Here is a 22382-nt window from a genome sequence, read left to right as displayed (position 1 = left end):
GCTACTGGGCATGCGCACATCAATCTAACGTTATAACATTTCGTTTCGTCTCGTTTTCGTCGCCGAAAATGAAGAGACATTTTAGCATAGTTTTTATTTTGTAAACCACATTTAGTCTCGTTTTTATTCGTCAACGATATTGCATTATACATTTTGTTATAGTCATCGTCACATGACCAGCATTTTCGTTTCGTTTCGTCTCGTTTTCGTCATGTGATAAAGGTTCGTTGACGACCATATTTAGTCATAATTTTCGTTGACGAAAGCAACACTACCACCCAACCAAAAAGACACAAATATATGGTACTTACCTACAGCCTTGTGCTGGTAGACTATGCCATCAATGGAGTCAGGCCTCTAAACCACGACCACACAAAAAAGATCTGGTACTTACCCTACAGCCTTGCGTTGGTAGACTATGCCATCAATGGAGTCAGGCCTCTAAACCACCACCACAAACAAACAAAAAGACAAAAAAGATCTGGTACTCACCTACAGCCTTGCGTTGATAGACCCTGCCATCAATGGAGTCAGGCCTCTAAACCACGACCACACAAAAAAGATCTGGTACTTACCCTACAGCCTTGCGTTGGTAGACTATGCCATCAATGGAGTCAGGCCTCTAAACCACCACCACACAAAAAAGATCTGGTACTTACCCTACAGCCTTGCGTTGGTAGACTATGCCATCAATGGAGTCAGGCCTCTAAACCACAACCACACAAAAAAGATCTGGTACTTACCCTACAGCCTTGCGTTGATAGACCCTGCCATCAATGGAGTCAGGCCTCTAAACCACGACCACACAAAAAAGATCTGGTACTTACCCTACAGCCTTGCGTTGGTAGACTATGCCATCAATGGAGTCAGGCCTCTAAACCACAACCACACAAAAAAGATCTGGTACTTACCCTACAGCCTTGCGTTGATAGACCCTGCCATCAATGGAGTCAGGCCTCTAAACCACCAGACAAACAAAAGGACACAAAAAAAAAAAAAAAAGATCTGGTACTTACCTACAGCCTTGCGTTGGTAGACTCTGCTGTGAAAGGAGTCAGGTCTCTAAACCACCACCACAACACTTCTCTCAGTAAATGGTCTCTTGGCAACTATGATTTTGTATTTTCTCTTTTAAACCATCTAAAACCAGCAACTTGTGTAACCTCAACCACTAAACCAGAGCAACTCTTTGTGTAAATATTGTAGGGGACACAGGTTACAGTTTAGTTAAAGAGGGACTCTCCTCATCTGGTCAGCTCCTGGAGAATGTTCCTATGGACTCATTAGTACCAGACCGAAACAAAATTACAAGAACTCACATTTAAAGAAACAGTATTCTGATGCTTCTGTGAAGCTATACAGCTATGGAGTTTGTAATGTTTTGCCTTAGAATATTTTGCATGAGCTACACTGTAGACAAAGCCAACAAGTGGATTCTTATGAGAGAACAGCATATCCAGCTCCATGTTGTCCAGCGTACCTAGAGAAAACAAAGTTTAATATTAGTAATTACATGATAAAAACTGATTCAAAACTGTTGCACAGACGAGTATTTTTCCCCCAAATATTAGCAGCACACCTTTTCTCCAACACCTTCCTCAAAGTTGAAGTTACTTTGCTCATTTCTGAATTTGACCAAAGGACAGAGAATAGCTACAGACATCTGAAAACCGTTTCGTTATAAACGGTTTAAAAACCATGTCCAGAAGAAGGTTGAAACCACTTGACAGTAAGCGACATGTCATACTTGGGTGAAATCACTTTACCTTCTTCACAGGACAGTTCTGTACTGCAAACTAAACTAAACATTTTTCTAAAAACCCCAACCCAACAACAGTTATTGATGCAACAAAGATTAAAGGGTTAGTTGAATGCAGTTGGTTCCAATGTTGCTTTGCAGCCCACAGACTTTCATTGTACAACAAGAGATGGTCTTTTGTGGAACACGCACTGCATTTTGAAAACTTACTTGTAAAAGTTTGGAATGACAATAGGGTGAATGACAATTCTCATTTTTGGATTAACAATCCATAGCCGTTCTTTAACCTTATTCATAGTACTTCTGTGAGCACATTGCTAAATAGACCTAACGCTGCTTACATGTTTCTGTAGACCGAACAAGTTTGGGTTGACCTTAACCTCTAATAACTGCGCTTAAGGGTCAATGAATTACACAAACAGGCAACTAACCATCATCTGTTTGCCTCAGTACAGGTGTCCTTACAAAGTAGTACTGTAGGACCAGAGGGGGGCTTTGAACCAATATGCACACTGAAGTCAATTTTAAATTTCAGTCAGGAGTTCAGTAAAGACAAAGTTCTCCATATTTACAAAGGCCAAAAGACAGTTAGAAGATCCAGCTTTAAATCAAACTTCAAAACAAATACTTTGTCATAAGCAGGGGGGGGAAAAAAGATAAGAAAATTACCCACTCACGCCCCATTATGAAAACTTTAGAGACCATGCTTTACAGAAAGTTAGATTAAATATAATTATATATATAGCAGCCACACCAACAGACAGTAAACTTTATTACAAGCGAACACTGCAGTTTCACCGATATTCCATTTACATGTGCAAGCCCTTTAAAAGTTGTTTATCATTGCAGCTTTGTCAAACCCTAGGATTATTTATTTGGGAGTCTGTGGTCTCTCCTGGAGGCTGTTCTGGCATGGGCAGAGAAATCTGCACAAATTTGACTTGTTACAAACTCAAATGTATTATACAAAAAGTGCATATTGGTTTTTACTTGCATGCAACATAATCGTTACATGCATTGAGGTCTAGCTGCTTGTCTGGCTGGAGTTGCTGTAGTACTGAGCCAACCTAAGGTTAAACGAGGCTAGAAGGACTTTAAATTGAGACCCCGAAAGTCAATCGGTTTTACTGAAGTCACCAGTGGGCTGTCATGAAGACAGGATAAACGCTACAAGCAGCAAAGTAAACTCAGTTACTCAAAGTAGACTCAGTAAGTTCAATTTCACAAGTGTATGAAACCAAGGGTACAGAAGGTAACACTATCAAAGCCACTGCCCTTTCAGCTTTAAAACAAATTAAATAAAAACACCACACACAAATTCTAGATATAGGCTAGTGGTGGCAACAAAGACAAAGCAACTTCATATCCATAGATGTCAGTATAGAGCAGAGTTTAACTCCAATTCTGATCAAACTGCCTTTCTAATGATCCTGAAGACATTGATTAGAATGCACAGGTGTGTTTAATTAGGGTTAGAGCAAAACTCTGCAGGAAACTAGATCTTGTGGCCAGATTTGAGGATACCTGGTACAGTCTAAAAATCATGGTCACATCAGTATTGAGTTTAGAAGAGTCTTGCTGATGCTCACTGGAAGAGAAAAAGAAAAAGGCACCGTAAGATATGTGAACTTAATTGATGTACGTAAGCCACAAGATCGTAATAACAGCAAAACGCTTCAACAGTTTAACAGCAACAACCAATCAGTGCCACGGTGAAAGTAAAGGATCTGAAAGAGCAAAAACCAGAACAAATTATGTGAAAACCAAAACTCAGACAAAGTCAAGCAATAAACTCTGCATTTGAGCCTTAAAAGACTTATCAATCATTGTGTAGCCCACATTACAATAAAGAAACATTTGTACAAACAAAGCTGAAAAAGTAGAGAAATTCTGTTGTGTATTTTAAATTTTTTAAGAATTGTTTTATGGAAAAAAGACAAACACAATACAAGCCAAGATCCTCATCTGGTGCCATATCTCTCTTGATTCTGTTCAGCATTTAATCAGTTGCAAATGTTTTCACCTACTTTCAACATGGTGATTAACCAACCAAAAAAAACACCTCTTGATTAACTCATAACACAGACTTTTAGGTTATTTTAATATACTCTTACAATAGAGTCTCATTTATTTATATATTTAAAAAAGTAAATAACCACATACCGTCAAGCATGACAATCTCTTTCAGCATCCATCCACTGTGACTGCCATCTCACACTGACAAACCAGGCCCAGCCCAGCTAGTGAGCATTTATAGCAATGGGCAAAACCATTGACAGCCACACAAACAAACAGAAATTAAATCCATCAAATAACCAAATCTCAGTTCATAAACTACATATGCTAATCAACAAATTATTATTTATCAGTCATTTATACAAATTTCATCGATGGTAAGGCATTCAAATTTTAAAATAACAAACAATCCTCTTTATTCTCTACACTTGGTTTCTCCCACCTCCCATAATGCACCGCAGCAAAGGTATAAAAGTTCATTCCAGCAGTACCTCTGGTTTTTTCACCTGCTTTGCAATAAATTGGTACATTTTGGCTGTTTTTTTTATTATATTATGTCGTTTTTTCTTAACACTCTTTTCACAGACACAAAACCTTTATTAAAGTAGAATGGAAAAAAAGGGAAAGCTCATTATAAAAGAGTAGTTTTTCTTTAATGCTCAGCCTTTTATTTAATACCAGTTTAACAGCTATGAGTCTGTCCTATAATGCCTGATGAGTTTGGAGAACACCTGACATGAGATCAGAGACCATTTTTCTATACAGAATCCTTCCAGACCCTTCAGATTCCCAGCTCCAGGTTGAACTCTCTCTTCTTCAGTTTTCTGTAGGGTTCAGGTTAAAGAAATGTGGCGGTGATGGCAGAACCTTTGTTTGTGCTCGGTGAACCATTTTTGTGTTTTTTTGGATGGTTCTTTCGGAACCGTGTTCACCTGGAAGATACAATCATGGCCCATTATAAGGCTTTCTGACCCCAAGACAATTTTCTGAAGTTATCCAGCTGTGATCACTGAAGACTCTTTGGGCGCTCAAATTATCCTCCTCATGTTGAATTAAGACCTTGTTTTAGGACAACTTTGATTAACTTTTTTGGACCATTTCAAATGTTGTAAAAGAAAAAAAAAAAGATGTATTACAATAAAGTTCAAGTCATCTTGCAAGTGTACAGTGTTGATTCAAGCTTTAGTGTCCTTCAGTTCCAACCCTGCCAACACACTTCATAGTTCCTGGGCTATATTCTGGAAGACCTTGATTAGCTGCTTTTGCTGTTTTTGGTTGAGGTTGGAGGTAAAGCAAGCCTTAGATTTTATCAACAACCCTTGGTTTATTGAGAGAGATTTAAGCAACATTATACCAATAGTCCACACAGTGGCAGTATTGCATTGTATTTTGAGTCTAAGGGAAAGCAAGGAAACCCACAAATTATATTTTAAAACACATAATCCTGAAGATGTTGATTAGCAGATGCACTTGTGTTTGATTAGGACTGGAGCTCATCTCTGCAGGTCTAGAACATTGTCAAAGACCACAATAAAATGATTGTGCTTACTAATACACAGCCTGATTTCACTTAATGGAACTATAAATATTCTATAGAAACTATACAAATTCAGCAAATTTACATTTTGATGTATTTCTATAATATACAAATATAAGTTTGTCAATAAAATGGGTCTTCAACATTCTCATAAATTAATTTTTCATTTTTTCATTTATTTTATTTTTATGTAGAGTAAGCCCAGTAAAAATAAATGTAAAGCAATCGATACAAAAGGTGAACAAATGCTGGATAAAAGTTTAAAGGTGTAAATGCAGTCATCATGTATTGTTTTTTTTCTCCACATTTTTTAGTGTTTTGATTTTTTTCATTTGAGTTTTTGTCTGTTTAATGCTCAAGTGTTAAGAAACGATATACATTTCAAACTAGTAATTGAGGTTTGATGTAGTTACTGAAGGGCAAGAGTGCAGTTGAGCACACAGGAGTGAATTACATCTCTGCTAAATGAAAAACAGCTTTATAAAGACTCAACACTTTTACTAATCTTTTGTTTTAAATCAGTGGTTCAAAGCACATAAATTTGCCAATCTGGCCAAATCATGTTACTCATCCCATGGTGCGCTCAAACCCTCACAGTCTCTCCTCTTGACTCCACGCTTTAGGGATGTGAGGCCACTTTGACTGTCTGGTAGAATGTGTGCATCAAACCACCACAAAGGGGCAGTATGAGCACCCTTTAAAATGACAAATGTATATGCCATTGACCATGAGCATTCACATTACATTGGACACATTTTACATTTACATAGTCTTAGATGAGCACCACCTTCATGCACATGCACACTATCTAGGGGACCTTTCTTTTCAAGTGGGCAATGAATAAAATTCAAGCTTTTGCTAACACTCACGGAGACACTGCTGTTACTGCAAAGTAACCGGGCTATTTCTGCTTTTTTATAAGTGCCACCTACTGTCAGAGATTCAACTTGCATTTACATTTAACCTGTCTGTCGTTTTTACATATTACAGACAAATTCAGTCCAAAAATCTAAATTTCATGCCAAACATTTGTGTTGGTGTGAACAGACCTTTATAATTTGGATTCTATGATGGCAGTGATAAATGATCTTTACACAGGCGCTGTGATCAGAGTGTATGTGGTCACAGACAAACCTGGCTTTTGTGAGTGATGAGACTTCAAGCCTTACTTTCAACCAGCGAGATTCATTTAGATCTTAATCAATGTGTTTGCTGCTCTTCCTCACAACATCTTCACTGCGGGCCGCATCAGGACACAGGAGGGTTTGGTGATGCGTGGTGTATGTTGTTTGATGATCCGTTCACACCTGTATTTAGTGCTAAGCGCTTCTGATCACAGAAACGCATCTTATTACCAGGTGGAAAATGAAACCTAATTTTTCTGGTCAAATTTATTTGTATAGCGCCTTGCACAACACACATGGTTTTAAAGCAGCTTTACATAAATCCAAACCGTTACGTCTATAATGCCTAAATACTTCACATGAAGCAGGCTGCCAGAAACGTTACGATGCTAGTGAGCCGCCAGAGAATGAAAAGCTTCATTCGGCCGGTTGTCCTCTGACTAAACAATCTCAGCATAATGTCAATATGAACATTAACAAACAAGTGTCTGAGGCTCATCTCCGATTTACTGATACGGCTGATGTAGAAGCTGCTCAGGTTAGATGTGGCAACACTTCTGTCTTCGTGAGCTCAAACGTGGAAGACGGGAGTGTGACGGTCAATAACAGCAGAACAAAAAGGTGGAAACGGGACCTGAGACCCTCTGGATATAACGGCAGATGAGAAGGAATAACCTAAGCGCTGAGGCCATACTGCATACATGGACTATGAAAGGAGTTACGGCTCTGGCAGATCAGATGAATTCAGCAAAACTACGACTGAGGAATAAACTGGTTTTGCTAAAAAGAGGAGTCTTAGATCTGGACTTAAAGAAAGAGAGTGAGTCCCAAACAGCCCTATAGAGCCTAGTTTCGTTTGCAGTTGAGTGCGGTTTCTGAGGTGAAAGAAGGCATTGGTAATGAGACGGCTGAAAGACGGGCCGCTATCAAACAGAATACAGAACATACATCGGTAGAAATACAGAAAAATCACACCACAGAAGATGGTCTGGATGTGAGACCGATCGTCGTGATACTTTAATTCTCTTTAGTAGCTCCAGATCATGCAAAACGCTCGATGGACGACGAGGTTTACAGACACGACACCGATCCAACAAACTGAACCTTTTATTAGGAGGTTCTGATTTCAGTATAAATCACACTACACATTTCCTTTAGAAAAATCGTTATGTACACTACAGTGCTGACAAATCAAACAGAACCAAAGAAACCCTTAATATAAATAAGCTCTATGGAAAAGCCTGTAGAGTCTTTAAAAGAATTCTGTGTCATCTTACAAAAAATATATATGTTCATGTCAGCTGTAATACGACTAAAGCCTACAACTGAAAATATATTATTCAAGGACCTGTTTGGATTTGAAGAATTTTCTCAGTGCAGCCGAGCCGAAGTGCTTGGATATTTCACAGTTACGGACAGGCACTGAGGAGCGAGTTACGAGCTACATTTGCCATGTTGACAACCGGTAACAGGAGAGAGAGACAGATGTTGATCCTGTCTTACAGAAGTGGTGGATTCTCTGCTCTCGTCAGATCAGATCGATTACAAAGAAAGAAAAACCGGTAGACAGTAGAAATAAAGGTGATTAAATGAAGCGCCGTTTAAAAACCGTCCTGTACAAATCAGTATAAAAAGTCTTTGTGTGGTTCATGCGGGTGAGCTCTGACCGCCTTCGGGTGCAGAGAGTCTGGGGGGCGGTCCGGCCTCAGAGGGGGCGTGGCCTGGGGCGGAGCAGTCCAGCTGATTGACAGTCCAGAGCTCAGTTTGGGGCCGGGTTTGGTTATTAGTGTGGAGTGTGTGTGTTTGCCTGTGTTAGCAGAGTGTGTGGGTTTGTTTATGTTAACAGATTGCGTTGGTTTGGTTGTGTTAGTAGGTTGTGTATGTTTGGTTGTGTGAGTGGGTTGCGTTGGTTTGGTTGTGTGAGTGGGTTGCGTTGGTTTGGTTGTGTGAGTGGGTTGCGTTGGTTTGGTTGTGTGAGTGGGTTGCGTTGGTTTGGTTGTGTGAGTGGGTTGCGTGGGTTTGGTTGTGTGAGTGGGTTGCGTGGGTTTGGTTGGGTTAGCGGGATGCACGGGTTTGGTTGGGTTAGTAGGTTGCGTGGGTTTGGTTGTGTTGGCAGAATGGCTGGGTTTAGTTGGTGTTGGGGGCGCGTGGCCTGGTTTGGACACAGAGGAAGGATGGAGATATCTGGATGCGGAGGTGTGTGTGTGTTTGGTTGGTGCCGAGGCGTGCGTGTGTTTGGGCGTGTGCGGACTGGCCGTCGGGTTGCGTGACGCGTTGGCCGCGGCGGTGGAGGGGTGCGACGGAGCGCTCGGACATTCCAACACGTGGTGCGCTTTGAGTCGTCCGTCGGAGGAAGAGGCGAGAGGCGGAGTCGAGCTGTTACTTCCAGGAGGAGGCTTGGGCGGTCTGTCAGCGAGTATCTCCTCCCGCTCAATCTTTATCTGCGTTACGCACGGCGCCTCTTGCGTGGATCTGCAGTCCGTGTTTGCGGCATCGGTGTTCTCGCCAGTCGACTCCTGCTTGATGTGCTGCTTCAGCTCCTCACCTTCCTCACGAGCCTCCTCTTCCTCGGGCTGCTGATGATACTGCTTCAAGCGCACGTGCCAGGCGAGGCTGCACACGGACGACACGCTCTTGAACTGGTGAACTACGTTGCGAGGGATAAAGTAGATGTCGTTATCGTAGAGCTGGATACGAGCGTAGCGGATTCCCTCTCGCCTCAGCTGATTGAGTTTAGCATCATCCACCCACTGCACACACTGGAGAGAGACAGAATGAACGGAGCAGCTCATTAAACTTTGTATGAAACTTGTCTACTTTTCAACTGTTAGCACACTAGCAACATTCAGAATAAACCTGAAATTTTACATAATAAAATGAACACCACAAACATGCAGAATGCTGTTTAAATATCCCTAAATTATCACTCTGTATGCTTAAGGAACATGATACTCTAGATTCTGCCATGTCTGATATCTACTATTTTGGACTAAAGTAATATTACTTGGTAAAACTTGACTTACATTAGTCAGTTCTAAGTAACCCACCATAAACAGAGGTGTGGTGTTTTGTTTATGCTTAATTTGGTTGTAATTCCCCTAAATGACTTGATAATGTGGGCACAAAACAGGTCATGTGTATGTGGTCTCCAAGTAAGAGTTTAGAGAAAAGTACAACATTACAGTCAGATGTTAAACACTCGAGCACAAATCTCCTTCAACGGCTGGACGGCAGTGCTCCGGATGACGCGCACTGACGAGGGTCTCACAGAGGACGTATTCAGCAGGGTTAGGGTCATTGAATGACCAGTACAGGAAGTGATCTCACCTGAGACAGGGGCGGCTCGTACAGGTCCAACTGCAACCGCTGCACCACGTCAGGGAAATCAGCCGCGTGGAAACAGATGACGTCTTTGGTTATGCGTGGAGGATCGGCACTGCAGAAGAAAACACAAACATACACGATCGAGATCATCAGCCCACGCCAACAAACCACAGCAGACAGGAGCAGTGCTTCATAAAGCTTCTAGAGGAATCACAGCTGTATGTCGGCTGAATCTGTGTTTGCGCGAGTGTGTGTGTGTGTGTGTGTTTGTTTTTGTGACATATCAGGACACAAATGTGTGTAATAACATGGGTATGACATAGGTATTACAAGGAGAGGGTGACTTATGAGGACATTGCCCATGTCCCCACTTTTCAAAAGGCTTATAAATCATACAGAATACGTTTTTTTGAGAATGTAAAGATATGCACAGTCTCCTGTGAGGGCTAGGTTTAGGTGTAGGGAAGGTGTAGGGTGATAGCAAATATCGTTTGTACAGTATAAAAACCATTACGTCTATGGAATGTCCCCACAATTCACAAAAACAAACGTGTGTGTGTGTGTGTGTGTGTGTGTGTGTGTGTGTGTGTGTGTGTGTGTGTGTTTGCTCACCCTTCCCCGCAGCGGACAGCTTTCAGCACTCCCACAGCAGCGGTGGTCTGGCGTTCGAACCCTTGACCGATGTGATCAGCATGAGCTCTGGTTCGGTCCTCAAACAGCATCTCGCGCGGCTCACTGGCTCGAGGCAGATACTGAAGATTCTTAATTTCATTAGTTGAACTGCAAAAAAGACAGATTATGAATATAATCATCATTGGGTAATAAAGATAAAACACACACACAGCCAGTGATCCTGGAGCATTACTGACGCTCAGCTAAACACACGTCTTTTGTGTATGTGTAAGAACGTATTTGTGTTACTATGTGTGTGTCTCCGTGTTTGTTTATTTATGAGTGTACACACAGCAGCACTCATGTAATTGATCTGAACTTCTGAAGATCATGATGATAATATATTGGAGAAACTTAGGGTTAGGTAAAGCTGTATCATAAACATTGCTATACAAATAAACTTGAATTTAATTCTGGACTGATATTAGACAGGAAAATCACGACAGTCTCATTTCTGATGTTTGATGAGAATGTGCTGTTAGACTCTAGCTGAGAGACAGAAAGAGACACACACACACACACACACACACACACACACACACACACAGAGAGAGACACAAGTGAAGTTTGCTGTGTTACCGTTTCCGTTTGAAGGGAGACTTTGGCATGTCTGTGACCGGGATCATCTGCTCTCCGGGCCGAACCCACATGATGGGCCCGTCGTCACTCTCTGTTGGGCTCTTCAGCTTCAGACTGGAGAACGTCCCCCACGGCAGCGTCCGCTACACACACACACACACACACACACACACACACACGATGATCAATTTGCTGGTGCCAAAAGAAATGTGTGTGTGAAAGAGAGACAGAGGAAAACACACCTCCAGGAAGGGCGAGTTCTCCAGCATGTTGAGGAACTCTGGGAAATAATCGCCCACCTCCTCGTCCACGGCACCCACCAGACTGATCTGCCTCATAGCGCCGGCGCGGTACGTCCCGTGAGAGTAACTCCTCCTCACCTGAACACACACCACACCTCCATTGTCAAATGTCATTGTTTCTATATGTTATTCTAAGTTTATTCTGAGCAAAAGAAGCCCAAACTTTCAGCAGCGGTGAACACACAAACACAAAAACACACACAGCAGCAGGAGCCCGGGGTTAATGCTGTGATGCTAGAAAGTAGAGATGAAAAGGTATGCAAATTTCGTATCACGTTTACAGTGACCAAATCAAAGTATTATGAAAATGTGTTGGAAGTGTTCAAAAAGTGCTCAAACACACTAGAATCATTTCACCATTTTTATATCAAAAAGCAAAATAAATTATTACTTTTAGCACTTTTTATTTGCATTGGCATTACAATAACATTAAAAAAATGATGGCTGGATTTTAAACAAGCAAAAATTATTGGTTTGGTGACTTACAATATAACATGTTATCTACTAACATGCTCTACATCTGCCAATAAAGTTTTGGGGGAAAAGGTTTGATGAAATGACAAATCTCACATTTCAGGCTTTTTCACATTGGTCTGAGGACAAACGGCAGAAAGGCTGAATGAGAATGTAACTTCACTGTCTGACAGCAGGAGGCACAGCCAAACAGTAGAAACAGGGTTAGGGCTAGAAGAGATGCGGCTACGGCCAGATTGTCCTACTGGGCATGCGAACGTCAATATTGTAATTTCTGTCACACTGATCAACAATTAATGACTGTATTTGCAATAATGTAAGGTTAAGTTTAGGGTTGGGTTAGGTGTAGACATTAGTAAATATAATTTGTTGTCATTTTCCGGCCGGAGCTGTATTCTAAACAGTTCCACAGTAACCACCGTAAACAAAGCGGATGTTTATGAACAGTGCTTTATTATGCATTACACAGAGAGATACCATTAAAACTTTTCTGCAGACAGTCGGTTACTGTAAAGCTTTAGAAAATTGTATTACTAATATTTACATATAAATATAAATTAGTGGTGGGCCGTTATCGGCGTTAACGTGCTGCGTTAACGTGAAACTCTTAACGCGCGATAAAAAAAATATCGCCGTTAATCTATTCTCAAATTTGGGTTGGGAGCTGGGTCTAAACTACGCAAGCTATGATGACTTTCACCTTGATAGTTTAACGCGGATGTATACCGAAGACTGTAGAATATGGTCGCACGTTTAAGTCTCCTCCGCCAAAACACAGACGGGATCGCGTCGTCCTCCATTCATAAAAACCGAATCTACTATAGCGAAATGCCACGTAAATTCGTCGTTTTTTGGATTCATAAATCAAATGTTGGTCAGTCACTTAATTCAAATCGCGATATGGACTAGTGTATGTGAAAACTGAAATGCAAAAAGACCGTTTTAATATGAATCCGATATGCTCCGTTTGCCTAGCTGTATGTATGCATTGCGGAGACGAGCTTTTACTACACGCATACTGAAACACACGTGACGCTCCTGGTAATTTTTGGCATCTCACATGAACAGATAAACTCAATCTCCCAAACTGCTGTGAGTGTCACTTTTACCGTTTCATTTGAGAAAACTAGCATTATATCATACTGTATGACACAGAAACTTCACGGCAACCTGTCAAAATAAAAGTACGGTGTAACATGTAATGGGCTGGGTAGGTGTTGACGTTAAAAAAAAACACAATCTAATAGGGAGAAAAAATAATTTCATTGTTAGTTAGTTAGTAAACACAAGTACATCTAATTGAACATAATTTATTTTCATCAACAAATTATCATAGAACAGCTTTATGAGCTTTATGATCCATTCTCAAAGACTTTAAGTCATTATTTGGGTAGCAGGTATTCTGAATGCCTTCAGCAGAATTCAAATTAGCCATTTTAATCTAGATTAATCTAGATTAATTCCAAGATTTAATCTAGATTAATCTAGATTAAAAAAATTAATCTATGCCAACCCCTAATATAAATATATATTTACTAAAGCAAACCATTACATTACTTTCAGAGAAATATATTAAAATGTAAGATTAATTCTTTAATAAATCCAAAACACCTACCAATAGGTTATTAAAATTCTTATTCTTAAAATTACTACGTTAATTTTAATAATTTAATTTCAATTTTTTTTTTCAAGATTAAAATGCAAAAATATATATGTGCAAAAAAACCTGTAAATGGAAACATGTAAATACTGTTTGACTTTCTTTGTGTGAAGGGGTAAGCATTTTAATGGCTGTGTTTCTGCTGTTCCATAAGCACCCCCTCCTGTCAGAGAATGAGCTTGCACTTTTATTCAGCCCATCTGCTGATTTTGGTCAGATTGATGCAAAAATCAGACCGAATATTCACGCAGCAAATACACAGCACTGTCCAATTTAACTGCTCGCTAATATGGATGTATGTACATATATTTGTATAAATAGGCATATATACGTTATTAAATAATTTTTTTAAATAGTTTGGATTATGAGGCATCTAGAATTATTTACATATTTTCAAGTGCCCACAATAACACTGTGCATGATTTTGTTACACTGGCGCAGCGTCTTCAAAACGCTCATGAATCGCTGAATTAAATAAACAAAAACTGATGCAGCAAACGCCATTTCAACATCATAAAATCCATCAATTTTTCATATCTTGTTCACTTTCTTTTCTATTTTTCCTCTTCTCTGCATCAGACTGATGTGTGCCACGCTGCTTTGACATGAGAGGGAGGCGGGGCCTTGTGTAGTTTGGCATGAAACCTAATACTAACCATCGGGACTTTTATTGTGGTTTTACATCCATCCCTACTAGACAGTGTACTGTATTATTGTGTGTGTGTGTAAATGACACGAGCTGTAGAGTCACTCCCAAACACAATCACAGAGATAAATGACAACAACAAACCCTGAAAGGTCAAAATAAGAGGGAACATTTTAGGACAATAATACACACTTGGTAAGCACTCAAGTAAAATCACACACGTATTCTCGGTCCGTCCAGCTGTTTGAATCGTCTAAACACACTAGCTTGATCACATGATCATACACAGAATGCTATTAATGAACTAATAATGGCTAATAATAGAACTAATAACTAATAATAAAATGCTGCGTGTGGTCATGTGATGCTCCAGTACAGTGAGCTCTTGAGGAACCAGGGGAATGTGAAGTGAGCAGTGCATGATGGGATTAATGACATCACTCATGTCATGTCCAGGCTGCTAATGCCTGCAGGTCTGACTCATCTCTGCCTGACATACAGCAGAACAAACACAGCTAGCGCTCTCTCGGGCAGCGTGTCCAGGCGTTTTACGGAGGTCACGTTTCTATTAATGGTACAAACTGAGAAAGAGCAGATGCTGTTTCTAATGAGAAGAGTGTCTAACATCACATCTCACGGGTCGCTCTGCCTCTGTGTTTCGGATAAAGCGTGTGTGTGTGTGTTTAGGAGTCCTAAGAGCTCACAGGTCACAACAAACACAAAGACATACAATCAAACACAATGCCATCTTGATCTGTGCTCTTATGACTGTTACTGTTGCTCTGCTGCTGAAACACAGCTTCACTTTTCATTCTAACCGGACGATTCCAGCGTAGTGGCAAACACACTCTAGTGAAAACAGAGCTTCTCAACTTCACAGCTACTGCCACGGTAAAGTACAATTCACCATTTAGTCACAGTCACCAACAATAATCCCACGCAGATTAACCAGAACCATCAGGTAGATCAGGCTAGACTGGACTACCGCAATACATTTCAGACTGGACTTCCAGCATGTGCTCTTACGAGTCCAGAAGCCTGCGGTCGATGAGTGGGCGACGGCGTATGGCACAATCCCAGTGAGGCACAACATTTTTTTTGGCTCCTTAAGGTGAATTTGATTCTCATCACCCAGTAATCTACTTCATGTTGTCATGATTTCAGCAGCTATTACCAATGCAATGACTCTGACATTTTTCACTGTTTGACTACAATTATAGAAGTACTTAGTACTAAATAATAACAACTGTATGTAGTTTAGTGTCAACGAAATACACCTAAAGAATTACAGAAAGTATAACGATGCAGACAAATGTTTGTTGTAAAAAAACAGAATCATGTGCATACATTTATTTCTGAATACTGTAACATGCCATTTTCACCACCCGTGCTGTGTGTATGGAGCACTGATCTGTGATCATAGCTGACGTTTGATCTTCTCGAGCTAACGAGTGTCACGCCGATCTGCTGCACAACCTACAAACACCCAGCGGTGCCACACAACATGAGACATCTACTAACCTGAGCGTGGAAGTTTGCCATAGTAGTCGTCTCGATGTCCTTCTTCCCCAGGATCTCCATTTTGACGGGCGAGTTGGGGAACTTACTAGAGAAGTACTCCAGGAAGTCTGGGAGGTAAGAGGCGGCCCCGTGAATCACGCCCATCACGTAGTTGGCGGCTCCGTCCTGGTCCTCAGAAAATGACAGCGTCACAAACTCCTGCGCAAACCTCTGCATCTCCACGGGAGACAGAACAGAGAGCTCCTTGTTGTAGGCGTGAGCCACCAGAGCGCCTCCGTTCGGCTGATGCTCCACGTGAACCAGACAGCCGAACTCCAGCCGGTCCAGTCCGGGCAGTTTAGCGGCTCTGGCCTCTCCGTCGCCGTCCGCGGCGCTCGCGCTCTGGCCGCCGCTGTTCTCCTGCTTCGGGCTGCCGACGGAGGTCAGAGCGGCGCCCTGCTGGACAGGAGGTGGCGGCTTGAATTCTGACCCACATTTGGGGAGTTCAGAACAAACCGTCTGGATAGATTTGCTGTACATCTTGGGCCGCTTTCTCTTTTCACCTTCTTTGTGTTTCTTTTTCTTTTTCTTCTTGACCTTTTTCATCAGCAAGTCCTCAGCAGAGTCTATCTTCGGCTTCTCTTTGTCACCTACGGCACGATTAAGAGAAAGACGATTAACTTACACAAACATCTTCAGAACAAGAGTGATGTGGCATTCTAGCAAACAGCAGAGCTAACGAAGACAGGAGCAGACAACGATGAATCTGCTGAAGGCGATGTCTGTAAATCTCCAGAGCGCTTCAGTTCGGCGAGAGCTAAAGCTGAGACGTCTGTGAGACTGAAACCGACACACTAGGCATAGTTCAACACTTATTCAGAGACAACTAGCAAAAACTCCCACACACCCACCTGTATCACAAATAACAGACACTAATAGTACAAATACGGGCAATAAAAAAAAAAGACTATTAAAAAAAAAAAAAAAATCCAGAGCCGCTTGACCATAAAGACACTCACCGGGACACAAACTCACTACAGACACGAGCACACAGGAGAAAATATTGTGAGCTGGTGTTCACACCGTCATCTGAACTCAACTAACACACAATTACAAGTGTCTGTGAAACACTGAGCAGCTGTCCGTCTGTCAGCGAATGATCCGACTCCAGTCTGTGTCTCCAACAGTTTATTAATGCTCTTTTTTATCATCCTACAACCGCAATGACTTATTTACTTTAATTTTACTCTATTCTTTACTGGCACTCATTTTGTACTCCATTTTCTTATACATAAAGGATAGTGACACAAACGTAACATTTTTGTCATATCAATAAACTTGATGATATAAGAATGATGATATAAAAACAGCATGCAACTAACAGGCTACTTTCTTTGAGTAGTGTGTCATGATTAGTTAGTTTAGTTATCAGTTGTGTACAGACAATCGTGTGTGTTAACAGTGAAAAATGATGAGCGACAGAGACGCCGCCGCATAAACAAACAAACGTTTGCGTTCTGGGTTGGCGATTCAGATCTAACACACAAAACACGTCACCCAAACACAATCGACTCTAACTTATAACTGCTTCTCATATGCTAAATTAAATATCTCAATGATTTTTTTTATTAAAAAAACAGAACTGTTGAATGGTGAATGTAGATCTTTACACATTGTCGTTCACTACCTAGACAAAAAATATATATATTTGGATTAAATTGAGCAAATACAGAAGAGTGTAGGATTGGATCATTATTAACATGTTTCTGGCAAGATTCCCCAGGCTCAAACTGTGAAATAGCGGTAAGGTGAACATGAGGAATCATCTTCATATGAATCGGCACCACGGAGTCCTGAGCTTAACCTAGGGCTGGTTGATAATTCAATAACGATAATTATCACGATATAGTTTTTTCGATAAAACGATAATGACAGTTCGATAAGCGCTCGATAATGTTTACGCACTATACGTAACGCTGCGCAGGCATTTTGCAGCCTGCACTTCCGGATGGCGCACGCAGTATTTAGTTTACAGCCACAGGGCTCTACGGTGCGACCATTTCACTCACATTTGCGACTGAAAATTACTACGTGCGACTGTAAAAAAAAATATTTAGGAGCACCACTGCGACTGACCCCGTCAGCATATTTGTGTTTGCGCTCAGCGGAGCTTCAAAGGTTTCTACGTATTTTTGCAACATTGAGTAATGTATCACAGACAAATCTCACGAATCCTTTCATTATAAAGTGTAAAGAGAGTGTAAATAAGAGACTGTGCAGTATAGAGAGCATCGTTGGTTATAATAGAGCTTTCTGATATCGCGAACTAAGATGAGTGACAGCCTTTAAGGGAGCTTGTAAATGAGACATTGATTTAATACAGCAGTTAAATAAACAAGAATTTATTATTAAGTGACTTACATTGACTGACTATAACACTATTGCCTGATTTTGCTTTATTTCGTCGTCAAAAGTAATCTGAAACAAGTCACAACTGCGCGCAACACGTTTCGTTTATGAATGAACGTGCGTTTTTAAACGAATCTAGTGAAATGATTCAATTTGCCATTCATAAAGAGAGTCACTTGCTTAAATCCCGAATGAATCATCCGTTCGAACGAATCAAAATATGATTCAGTAATTAAATCAGTGTCTTGCCGCCATCTGCTGGCAGATCTGTTCAGTTATTTAAATCTTTAATATTTCTGTAGTCATAGTTTTATACTAAAAACATTAATCTCAACATGAATTTATGATTTTGATTGCATTCATTTCACCTCTGAGCCTCATTAAACATATGAAAGGGTAAAAACAAAGGTAAAAAACTAAATTTCCCTGTAAATCACTTTAAGGGGTCGAATATCGTAATAGGAAGGCACTTTTTTTATCAGAGTTTTGATTATTGTTTAGAATTTGCTCCTAAAATTTTGACTGTGCTCCTAAATATTTTAAGTTAGGACCACAAGTGCTCCTAGCAAGAAAAGTAAGCGTAGAGCCCTGAACCATTTTTTTGTTTTGTATTTATATTATCAGACAGCTAAAACATTTTACAAAATGTGTTAAATCAGTTGCACAGAGGGTTAGGCATGCTGAAAAGATTTGTCTATTCTTATTTTTGTTGAATGATAAATATACTCAAAAATCACTTTAACTCTGCATTTACAGTCAGAGTCATGTTACAAGTGTTGTATTATATTACAGTTCTTATTTTTTATATAAAAACTTTTTTATATATTCTATTAATATTAATAATATTGTATTGTATTGATGTTGATTTTACTAGTAATATTCTAATCTGTATTCTACCTCAATTGATCATTGTTTGGAAAGTATTTGTCATGTTCTGACAATAAACCATAAATAATTATCTGGTTTTTCTTTCATTCAGTAAAAATCTGCCTTTAATATTGATAGATATAAAGATTTGACATTTATCGTGATAATTATCGATATCGACTGATATAAAAAAAAAGTTATCGTGATGATTTTTTTTGCCATATCGCCCAGCCCTAGCTTAACCCTATTGAAAGTCTTTAGGATGCGCTGGAGTCGACTCTCCTATTGTCAATACGAGATCTCAGACAAAAATGAATGCAACCCTTGATGGAAATAAATGTTGTGACGTTGCGTAATGCTATCGAAACGATGCCACATCAAAAGCACAATGTTACCAGAGGTCCTACAAAATATTAGCATGTGCAATCTTTTTTTGGACAAGCAGGGCACGATTAAAGTCAATGAAGAGACTGAATGTAAGTGTCACAAGCCTGAAGTATAGATCACATTTCCAGCTTTATTTAGAATCAGACTCGAACCGAAAATGACGCACGGTTCAGCGAGTGAGTCAGTAACAACGATTCAGATATCAAATCGGCACATTCGCTAACAAACTGGTCTTTTAGTCGCTTTCTGCAGCGCTGCTCTAGCTGATCAAATGAGTGTGACATACAATACCGTATGAGTACAGGTTTTGTCATGTAGTGCATGACACCATCTAAAACGGTCGTATCTCCTTCAAGCACATTTTGGCCCCAAAATTATATTGTGCTTATTTTGTAAGAAATTGTGTTTTGTGCAGTGATGACAAACATTTCATCTCATATGAAAACGTGGGATATTAACATTAAGACCAAGAGACGCACACTCTGCTGCCAATAGAAACAGTGTTCATTCTTTCTCAGATGTCTTTGAGCGAGCGGCGCCTGTCTAAAGCTCTGTTTAGCTGTGACCGTCTCAGTCAACAAAACATTTACACTGCCACGGTTTCTTCACATTATATAATAACTTTAGGAAATGATATGCATGTTAAGAGGTGAACCCAAATGCACATATTGAGCGACTGAAGCTCACAGATGCATTCTGAGCGCAGGTCAGAGGTCAAACGCAGGTGCTGTGGATTTGGGTTGCCACATCGCTTACCTTTCTGTGGGATCTTCACCTCTCCGTTCTCTCTCTTCATCTCCATCATCAGCTTATGTTTTCTTTTCTCCTTCATCTCTTTCTCCTGCTCTTTTTCTCTGTCCTTCTCTCTCTCTCTCTTTTTCTCACGGTCTCTGTCTCTCTGCTTCTCTTTGTCTTTGACGGTGTGATCTGCAGGAGAAAGAAACACACGGGACGGTTAAAAGAAGCCAAATCATTCACTGATGTCACTGCTTCCCGAACTAAACCGCTGTACAGACGGTTACGCGTGTCAAAGTGGTGAAAGTTGATGCGTTTACCAGCTCAGATCTTTAACTAGCTAACTTCACATTCCTCAACAGATTTTTAAAGAATTGTACCATATTTTCATACACCTGTATAAACGGTCATGAAAATAAGGTCTGGCCGGTCCTAAAAGAAGCTTCGTTTTGTTTGCGCAAAATATAATTTTTGCTCATTTATATCCAGAACACAATTTCGACAGGTTCATGATCCTGGTACAAACACGTTTGCGCTGACGTTTCTGTCGTGTTCAGTGTGTTGCACAGACTGGACTCATTTTGTCAAACTGTACCAGGATAAAATAAGGCATCATCATAAAGACAAACTGTGAAACGTGATTATCAAACTACAGTTGTGGAAGCAGGTAAACAGAGACGATATAAATAAAAGATCATTCTGTCGTTGTTCGTGTCGCTCCAGACCTGCGTGACTTACTTTCTTCTGGATAGATACCACACAAAAGATATTTTGAAGAACATTTCAACTACTTTTGTCAATACAGTGCAAGTAAAAGGAGTTTAAAACACCACTTTCATTATGCGGACATTTTCCCAAAATAACTTCTTTAGTGATCCAGACAGAAAGTCCTGCAGGTTTGGAATGATGTGAAGGCAAGTCAACTGAAGGAATACAGCTTTTTCTTTTAAGCTTTAGGACTCATTCACTGCTCTTGTGAGGAGCACAGCTGAACTGTAATGAGTTAGTAGGAGTTAGTGTGAGTAGCATCTGCAGGACAGCAGTGTGTCTTAAATGACTGAATGACAGTCACAGTGTTATGACAGATTAGTTACTACTGTAATAGTGTAGTTCATTAATGTTGTGTCGAAGTAAATGTGTGTCACAGGCCTGATACAAATGCCACACGAACAGCAAATAACACACAACACTCGCAGTTTACAGTGAAGCTTACAGTGTGACACATGACATTTATTACAGAGTAACATCACAAACACAGTTACATGCATCGGACTTCACTGCAGCTTCAGCTGGATTCACGTTTTCTGCTGTAAATCAACGCTAACCAGCGAATGTTATTACAGATTAGTAACACAGCAGTTATTATAATCGTGATGATCCGGTGTCCGACGGCGGATATTTCGCTTATTGCTCTTATTTATATGATCGTGCCGTCCTGCAGATTAAATCGATACTCGAATAGAAGCATTTGTTTGTATGGCGTTGTTTGCCGTTTTCTGTCTCTGCAATAACACGGCGGATATTGTGATGCTATTAGGCTTTGGTTCGCTCGTTCTGCGGCGGGTCACATTGCAGCTGCACGCGCTCCGTCACCGTTCGAGTCGCGCGCCGATGCTAAGCTAACTAGCGCGCGCTGTCGGGTGTTTTCCACCCAAATAAACACGCACGCACTCATTCGCAGGCACAATAAATACACGATAAACACACAACGCACTCGCACCGATCACAGCTAACCGAGCAACGGCCCGTTATCAACCACAAACAGCGCCTGAGCAGCAGCAGCAAAGCGACTAGCGATACCTTTCTGCGACAACTTCAGCTCTCCGTTTTCCTTCTTCACACTGAGGTGATTTTCAGCCGCCACTTTGTGTTTCTTCCTCTCTTTCTCTCTCTCTTTGCCTTTCTCTTTCTCTTTCTCCCTCTCTCTATCTTTCTCTCGGTCTCTGTCTTTCTCTGTTTTGGTTTTCTTGTTTTTCGGTTTGCTGCTGTAATTTTGCTGCTCCGTGCCTCCGTTCATCTTCTTGGCTTTAAATATTTTCTCTTCATGTCGGATTTTCTTGGCCGGTGGAGGATGATGATGGTGCTCCCGGTTCTGGGACGCTGGTTTCGGTTCGGTGGGTTTGTTGAGCTGAATGAACTCCGCCATCTTTTCTCTATTTACTCTCTCGAGCTGCTGCTGTTTGTGTAAGACGCACGAGAGGGGCGTGGCCTGCGTTTGATTGACAGAAAGAACGTACTTGTGGCGGGCGTGGCCTGGCGTTGATTGACACAAATGGCAGCCTCGGAGCGGGGCGTGGCCAGACGCCGATTGACAGCAGGAGCGGGTCGGAGGCGGCGGGACAGGGAAGTGACGTCAGCAGCTTGCTCGCTGTATTCCTTTTGATTATGCTT

At 40.8% G+C, this 22382-nt stretch overlaps 1 protein-coding gene across 1 annotated transcript; it reads right to left on the bottom strand.

Moving 5' to 3' along the window:
• Nucleotides 1-7525: 7525 nt before the first annotated feature.
• LOC141333147 (lysine-specific demethylase 9-like) lies at nt 7526-22382 on the bottom strand. Its single transcript, XM_073838083.1, has 8 exons — nt 21792-22382; nt 20013-20183; nt 15615-16243; nt 11254-11391; nt 11012-11154; nt 10373-10540; nt 9764-9872; nt 7526-9195 (listed from the first exon to the last, which is right to left on the bottom strand). Exons 1-8 carry the CDS (start codon nt 22135-22137, stop codon nt 8059-8061), a joined length of 2841 nt encoding a protein of 946 aa, XP_073694184.1. The 5' UTR covers nt 22138-22382; the 3' UTR covers nt 7526-8058.

Source organism: Garra rufa, chromosome 4, assembly GCF_049309525.1.
Source record: "Garra rufa chromosome 4, GarRuf1.0, whole genome shotgun sequence".
Classification (NCBI taxonomy): Eukaryota; Metazoa; Chordata; class Actinopteri; order Cypriniformes; family Cyprinidae; genus Garra; species Garra rufa.
Note: the sequence above shows the minus strand (reverse complement) of the source record. Positions and strands in the feature narration are given on the sequence as shown.

Excerpts from the sequence above, each read along its gene's own strand:
- LOC141333147 (XM_073838083.1), bottom strand. The coding sequence starts at position 22,137 with ATGGCGGAGTTCATTCAGCTCAACAAACCCACCGAACCGAAACCAGCG. Across the intron at positions 16,244-20,012 it reads GGTGAAGATCCCACAGAAAG|GTGACAAAGAGAAGCCGAAG; the intron begins GTAAGCGATGTG and ends ATCGTGCCGTAG. Across the intron at positions 9,196-9,763 it reads ACGAGCCGCCCCTGTCTCAG|TGTGTGCAGTGGGTGGATGA; the intron begins GTGAGATCACTT and ends GTCTCTCTCCAG.